General features: G+C 45.6%; 1 protein-coding gene across 1 annotated transcript; it reads right to left on the bottom strand.

The window, feature by feature from the left end:
* Window positions 1-2266: 2266 nt before the first annotated feature.
* On the bottom strand, window positions 2267-2797 carry LOC123136518 (histone H4). Its single transcript, XM_044555915.1, has one exon. It carries the CDS (start codon window positions 2716-2718, stop codon window positions 2407-2409), a length of 312 nt encoding a protein of 103 aa, XP_044411850.1. The 5' UTR covers window positions 2719-2797; the 3' UTR covers window positions 2267-2406.
* Window positions 2798-8517: the final 5720 nt, after the last annotated feature.

The raw sequence follows: 8517 nt of genomic DNA, 5'->3' as shown, positions 1-8517 counted from the left end.
TACTCTCGGCCTGACACCTTTGGAAGTACCGCAACGGTTGTATCTTCGACAAATCTCGGACATCCGCCACTCGCGTGTTGCAAACTATCCAGGACGACGCACGATGTTGGGAAAGAGCCGGCGCCACCAGGATTGGCACCATCATCTTGTGTGATGTAACCAAACATGTACTTTCTTCTACCCTTCTATCAATGGGATTATATGCAAGCTTTGCGAAAAAAGAAAATGAACTGAGCACTTTAGTTTAAGTTGCAGGACAATATTGGTTGTTGATATTTACATCTTGATATCTGATTACACATGAATCAATACTAAGGGACATAATTTAGACTTCTGCAAGGTATAAAGAAGAATACTAAGCTGTCGGTTTGGGGTTTTCTTCAGAAAAGAGGACACTATTGCCTTCCGCAAGCGTTGCAATCATACTGGTTACGCCTATAAGCACGAGGAACGCCTATTATCAAGATTAAATGTAGTACAATCCTCATCCGACTACTTGGAATTCCTTTTGCTCTACGACAACAATCTAAAGTTCAGAACAGATGTGATGTGTACACCTTGAAAAGCACGGTTACGCTACTTGGTACTGGATTATGTAAATCGAGTAAACACAACACCAAGAACTTGATACTCCTTTTCTTGGACGCGGATTTGGTGAACTTGGTTCCACGCCATAGTAAACTCGGAAAAAAATACTAGAAAAATGAAAGAAAAATCTGGGAAAAATTTATAACACGCATAGTCGACCGGTATACTTGCGTATGAAGTTTCACGAAGAGATGACCTCAATGGTATTTGGGCCAAAAATGACAAGATCGAAGCTATGTTAGAAAACACTCTTTGATGAATAGTAAAGTCTCAATTGTATTTTCTTCACTAAGAGTACCACGGGTGTCAATACTTCACGAAATTTTACATGTCAGTAGAATGGTCAACCAAGTTTGATACCCCAAAACTCAGATGTTCAAAAAAATTCCTAGTATTGTTTTCGAATTTATTATCCACGTGGGTGCGCATGGAACCATGTTCACCTTTGTCGTTTCATCCTTTTCTCCACCTATAAAATTTCAGTCATCTTGTTGCCCATACTTGATAGTGATTTTTTTTTACTTCTCTCCACCAATATGATTGTGCATAATTTTAGCAGGAGTGACAAAGTCTGATTGTATTTATTTACAAAATTAGAGGGTCATTTTATTGTGCACTTCAGGATTTGTGTGTGTACAGTTTTTATTGTGTCATCTCCTCCTTGTATCAAGTGTTCGGTTTCATAGAAGGTGTTCCTGAGATTGTTCATGTGGGAGGGTGTCCAGACCTGGGAATGTATCAAAGGAAGAATGTATTGAAATATTGTAATGTTCCTATGGAATTTTGTCTATCAAAATGACAATAGTTGTCTTCAGTTATTCTGCAAGGAACAGACTTCTTTTATATATCAATTCAACTTGCTGTAGCATGTCCTCCAATGCCAAATTGTTATTCCTTCATCGGAACTGTTCTTGAGATATGAAGATAGTCTACAGAAACTTGCTCGAATGCAATGCATTGCTGTTATTCTCATTTTTCATCGCTACTGGAGTTCACCGTTTTAGGATTCAAGGATTCACAGTTCATTGTTCTCTAGTGTTTTTAAACCTGTTAATACAGACATTTGCAGGCCTCAAGAACTGCAGAATTATTTTGTCTTACGCCTCTAAAGGCACTGGTGTAAGCACATCAAGTAAGAAGTAATTCGCCAAACTTCCCTACTCTGGTGCATCATATGAGATTAGCAAAATGAATATGGAGAATTATGCTGATAAGCTAGTAAAAAAACTGAAGGATTAAGTTGTTGCAGCCACTGCCAAAATGTATAATGCATCAGATCAAGTATTACTACAGTAACACACAAAAAAACAGAAATAGAGCAAGTGACATTTCTGACTAACAAGAACGACTTGATGATTTGCACAGAGCAAGTGGCAAAGCAAATCAATCTAGAAATTGATTTATGAAATGCAGACTAATCCCAATCTCAATTACACACATTGCTGCAAAATAGAAGGATCATGAATGGTTCCCAGTACAAATGCATCAGAACAAATAGCAGATACAGAGCAGATGATGTTCCTAATCCTTGTAAAAGGATTGCAAATCAATCTCACTACCAAGCGCACAAAACCTAACATCACAGAAGAAACAACTATCGTACTACATGACAGAGATGCAGCAGACCAACCAGCGAGACAAAATCACAAACACGGTATTTGCACAAAGACAAGCTCGATTTCCAAACTCCAGATGCGAATAGCTTTGTTTCATGATTCACTTGGAACTACAGGGGAAATAGCGAACTAGACAAGTCAGGTTCTCATCGAGCTTTAGAAATCTGCAGGGGGGAGACGAAGATTGACGACCACGAAGGGCCTAGCCGCCGAAGCCGTAGAGGGTGCGGCCCTGGCGCTTGAGCGCGTAGACGACGTCCATGGCGGTGACGGTCTTGCGGCGGGCGTGCTCGGTGTAGGTGACGGCGTCGCGGATGACGTTCTCGAGGAAGATCTTGAGCACGCCGCGGGTCTCCTCGTAGATGAGGCCGGAGATGCGCTTCACGCCGCCCCTCCGAGCGAGGCGCCGGATCGCCGGCTTCGTGATGCCCTGGATGTTGTCGCGCAGCACCTTCCTGTGGCGCTTGGCGCCGCCCTTCCCGAGCCCCTTGCCTCCCTTGCCGCGCCCAGACATGGTCGCCGACGAACTCGCCTTGGTTCGGGCTGCGAGAAAATGTCGGATTGGAGGAGCGGTGGTGATTGGTGTGGCGATGGGATGGGCGAAAGGGGATTTTTAAGGGGGCGAGAGGTCGGGGGAGGCGTGTGCCTGCCGTTCGATGAGGATGCAGTGGACGGTCAAGATGGGGATCCGCGAGAGAGATGCCGCGGATCGCTGACGTGGTGAGAGGAGCCGATTGCTGGGGTGGCAGGCCGATTCTCAAATTGAGTCGCGAGAGTTCTGCGTTTCCTCCTTTATTTTGTTCAAATATTGCTGCGATCTGTAGAGTAGAGTATACGGGACCGAAACTTCGGTTCTTGAATTTCATTTGCGCGTAGTTTCTCCGACTTTTTTTTTTGCGATGGTAAAAGAGTTTTATTCCAAATGTATAGGGTTACAATCGAGAGGCACCAACTCCTCAACATATGGTGGAACAGTACGAAGCCATACAACAGTTGTACTTTCTGTATGGCTATACAATGCCAACCGATGTGCTACCCTATTCTGCCCATGTCTTATTTTTGACGGAATAAACTCTCGAACACCCATGAGATGCCGAATCTCAGCTACTAAATGTCCATAGGATAAGCTTTCTCCAGTCATTGCCGCAAGCGCCATTGAAGAATCGGACTACACTACGATCGGGCTAGTGCAGTGCTGCAGGGCTAGAGCCAGGCCTTGCATTATTGCATGTAGTTCTGCCTCAAGAGCGTCGTTGCAGTTGAATATGCATTTGTATGCCGCAAAGATCACGCTCTCGTCGTGCCGTCGCAATATCATACCCGCCGTCGTCGTGCCATCCGCATGCATGAACGCTCCGTCCACAGACAGAGCTGCTCGGTCAGGCGGCGTCCTCGGCCACGGCAAGGGAATGCACGGTGCAGGAGCCACCGTGGCCGCTTCCTGAAGCATGGGCATCTTGCCTTTGATTACTTCTTCTGTGGAATATCGCCTGCAAATATTCAGCGAGTCCATATAACTCTGCAAAAAATCAGTCGTAGCCGCTAGAGGAGGCGACTCTTTCCCATGCGTTTAAGTCCGATCTTAGGTTCCAGGTCCTCCATATCAACATGATTGTGCAGTCCTGCATCACGTCATCACAATTTGCTAGAACATTCAGCAGCCAGTCCTTCCCTGTGTCCCTTAACAAGTCATGGTGGGGCAGCCGCCATATATCTCGCATTTGTGTCCAGACTGCCCTTGCATGCATACATGACACCAAGGCATGCAAGGTGTTATGCACTCCGGACCGAAAATTGACCGCTCCGCTCCGGGAACCAGGCAATGAAATCATGGCCATTCCATGGTGAAGTGCGGATCTTCAAAATCTCATGAACACCGAGTTCCCAAAAGTGTTCCCTCAGCCTTTGTTCATTCCATGCCCCGTGTTCATTCAAAAAGTCAGCCACCCAATTAAACCGGCAATTCCTCTTTGGTGTGACCGGTCTAAAGTTATGTCCTCTCGGGATCCAAGCATCTCTCCAAGTCTTGATTAAGGTGCCATCACCAACACGCCAAATAATACCCTTCTTTAGAAGTTCCAGCCCATGAACAATACATTTCCAGACCGCTGACGAGTTTGAGGAAAAAATAGTGTCGAGTAAATTACCCCGTGGGTAGTATTTAGCACGCAATAAACGGGCACAAAGTGTTGGAAATATGCCTAGAGGCAATAATAAAATGGTTATTATTATATTTTTTGTTCATGATAATAGTCTATTATTCATGCTATAATTGTGTTATCCGGAAATCATAATACACGTGTGAATACATAGACCACAACGTGTCCCTAGTGAGCCTCTAGTTGACTAGCTCGTTGATCAACAGATAGTCATGGTTTCCTGACTATGGGCATTGCATGTCATTGATAACGGGATCACATCATTAGGAGAATGATGTGATGGACAAGACCCAATCCTAAGCATAGCTCAAAGATCATGTAGTTCGTTTAGCTAGAGCTTTTCCAAATGTCAAGTATCATTTCCTTAGACCATGAGATTGTGCAACTCCCGAATACCGTAGGAGTGCTTTGGGTGTGCCAAATGTCACAACGTAACTGGTGACTATAAAGGTGCACTACAGGTATCTCCGAAAGTGTCTGTTGGGTTGGCACGAATCGAGACTCGGATTTGTCACTCTGTATGACGAAGAGGTATCTCTGGGCCCACTCGGTAATGCATCATCATAATGAGCTCAATGTGACCAAGTGTCTGGTCACGGGATCATGCATTACGGTACGAGTAAAGTGACTTGCCGGTAACGAGATTAAATGAGGTATTGGGATACCGACGATCGAATCTCGGGCATGTAACGTACTGATTGACAAAGTGAATTGTATACGGGATTGCTCGAGTCCTCGACATCGTGGTTCATCCGATGAGATCATCGAGGAGCATGTGGGAGCCAACATGGGTATCCAGATCCCGCTGTTGGTTATTAACCGGAGAGGCATCTCGGTTATGTCTTCATGTCTCCCGAACCCGTAGGGTCTACACACTTAAGGTTCGGTGACGCTAGGGTTGTAGAGATATGAGTATGCAGTAAACTGAAAGATGTTCGGAGTCCCGGATGAGATCCCGGACGTCACGAGGAGTTCCGGAATGGTCCGGAGGTAAAGAATTATATGTAGGAAGTGAAGTTTCGGCCATCGGGAAAGTTTTGGGGGTTACCGATATTGTATCGGGACCACCGGAAGGGTCCCGGGGGTCCACCGGGTGGGGCCACCTATCCCGGGGGGCCCATGGGCTGAAGTGGGAGGGGAACCAGCCCCTGGTGGGCTGGTGCGCCCCCCTTGGGCCCCCTTGCGCCTAGGGTTGGGAAACCCTAGGGCTGGGGGCGCCTCCACTTGCCTTGGGGGGCAAGCCACCCCCCTGGCCGCCGCCCCCCTTGGAGATCCCATCTCCTAGGGCCGGCGCCCCCCCTAGGGGGCCTATATAAAGAGGGGGGAGGGAGGGCAGCCACACACATGCTCTTGGCGCCTCCCTCTCCCTCTGCTACACCTCTCCCTCTCGCAGACGCTTGGCGAAGCCCTGCCGAGATCGCTGTTGCATCCACCACCACGTCGTCGTGCTGCTGGATCTTCATCAACCTCTCCTTCCCCCTTGCTGGATCAAGAAGGAGGAGACGTCTCCCTGACCGTACGTGTATTGAACACAGAGGTGCCGTCCGTTCGGCGCTAGGATCTCCGGTGATTTGGATCACGACGAGTACGACTCCCTTAACCCCGTTCTGTTGAACACTTCCGCTCGCGATCTACAACGGTATGTAGATGCACTCCTCTCTCTTGTTGCTAGATGAACTCATAGATTGATCTTGGTGAAAGCGTAGAAATTTTTTATTTTCTACAACGTTCCCCAACACAAAGGCTGTCCAGGCTGTCCAGTAGGCGCCACGCTTGCTTGGCCAGCAACGCTTGGTTGAACGCCCGCATATCCTGAAACCCCATGGCCCCCATATCTTTTGGTAGCATCATTTTCTCCCAACTTAGCCAAGCCATCTTTCTCTTACCATTTTCCACACCCCACCAGTACTGCCTAATCATTTTGGTTAGGTCGTCACATACTGATGCAGGTAACCGGAACATGCTCATGACATAAGTGGGGATTGCTTGAGCCATGGCCTTTATCAAGATCTCCTTGTTTCCAACTGACATGTATTGTTCACTCCAGTCAACTAGCCTCTTCCTTAGCCTCTCCTGTAGAGTTTTGAACTGCCCCTTGTGCACTCTTCCCTCTGGCACAGGAAGGCCTAAATATTTTGGCTCGAACACGTGTTGTGTTATCTCCAGAATGCTCTTTACCTCTTCCGCCACCGGCTCATTGCAATTATCCGAAAAAAGAATGGAACACTTCTCGGGGTTAATGAGTTGACCCGTCGCTGAGGAATAAGTGTTCAACAAACCTTTTACAATATTTGCTTGTTCGCCTGAAGCTTCGAAAAACATCATAGTGTCATCCACAAATAGGAGGTGAGATATGATCAGCACACCACGACAAATATTCACCCCCTTCAAATTCCCCTCATTCACTGATTTGGATATCAGGGTAGACAAGGCATCAGCAATAAATAGTAATAAAAATGGGGATAGTGGGTCACCTTGTCGAAGTCCCCTAGATGGGGTAAACACCTTCAAAAGTTTCCCATTGAATTTTACCGAGTATCTTACTGATTTAACACATGTCATAATCCATGCTATTCACTGATCCGAAAAACCCCATTTACCTAGGGCATGTTCCAAGAATGCCCAATCAACATGATCGTACGCCTTCGAAAGATCAAGTTTATAAGCACAAGCCGCCCGGCTATTATTCTTCAAACTCTGTATGTGATGGATACACTCAAAAGCAATAATAGACTTGTCCGAGATGAGGCGACACGGAATAAATGCACTTTGGTTCTTCGAAATCAGCTCCGCAAGCAGAGGTCGGAGTCGATTAACCAAGCACTTGGACACGATCTTGTAAATAACATTGCATAGGCTAAATGGCCTAAAGTCCTCCAGCTCCTTGGGGTGAGGAACTTTAGGAATTAAAGCAATCGCCGTATCATTCACTCCCTCTAGCATTGAACCTGAAGTAAAGAACTCCAACACAGGAGCAATAATTTCAACTTTCAGAGATGACCCAATTCCTTTGGTAAAATCTGGTCGGGAAACCATCCGTTCCCGGAGCTTTCAAGGGTTTCACTAGTGGCTTCTTTCAAGATAGCATAAGCATTACGGTGGGTGAACAAATTACTGTCGAGCAATTGATAGAAAAGCGAATAATTATGAGATTATCTAGGCATGATCATGTATATAGGATTCACGTCCGTGACAAGTAGACCGACTCCTGCCTGCATCTACTACTGTTACTCCACACATCGACTGCTATCCAGCAAAGTTCATAAAGAACGGAGTAACGCGTTAAGGAAGATGACATGATGTAGAGGGATAAACTCATGCAATATGATATAAACCCCATCTTTTTATCCTCGATAGCAAGTGGCAACAATACAATACGTGCCTTGCTGCCCCTGCTGTCACTGGGAAAGGTCACCGCAAGATTGAACCCAAAGCTAAGCACTTCTCCCATTGCAAGAAAGATCAATCTAGTAGGCCAAACCAAACTGATAATTCGAAGAGACTTGCAAAGATAACTTAATCACACACAAAAGAATTCAGAGGAGATTCAAATATTTCTCATAGATAAACTTGATCATAAACCCACAATTCATCGGATCTCGACAAACACACCGCAAAAAGAGTTACATCAAATAGATCTCCAAGAAGATCAAGGAGAACATGGTATTGAGATTCAAAGAGAGAGAAGAAGCCATCTAGCTAATAACTATGGACCTGAAGGTCTTGTTGGAAATATGCCCTAGAGGCAATAATAAAATGGTTATTATTGTATTTCCTTGTTCATGATAATTGTCTATTATTCATGCTATAATTGTATTGACCGGAAACCGCAATACATGTGTGGATACATAGACCACAACATGTCCCTAGTGAGCCTCTAGTTGACTAGCTCGTTGATCAACAGATGGTCATGATTTCCTGACCATGGACATTGGATGTCACTGATAACAGGATCACATCATTAGGAGAATGATGTGATGGACAAGACCCAATCCTAAGCTTAGCACAAGATCGTGTAGTTCGTATGCTAAAGCTTTTCTAAATGTCAAGTATCTTTTCCTTAGACCATGAGATTGTGCAACTCCCGGATACCGTAGGAATGCTTTGGGTGTACCAAATGTCACAACATAACTGGGTGGCTATAAAGGTGCACT

This window comes from Triticum aestivum, chromosome 1B (genome assembly GCF_018294505.1).
Source record: "Triticum aestivum cultivar Chinese Spring chromosome 1B, IWGSC CS RefSeq v2.1, whole genome shotgun sequence".
Lineage (NCBI taxonomy): Eukaryota > Viridiplantae > Streptophyta > Magnoliopsida > Poales > Poaceae > Triticum > Triticum aestivum.
The sequence above is the reverse complement of the archived record's forward strand: the minus strand, read 5'-3'. Positions and strand labels throughout refer to the sequence as shown.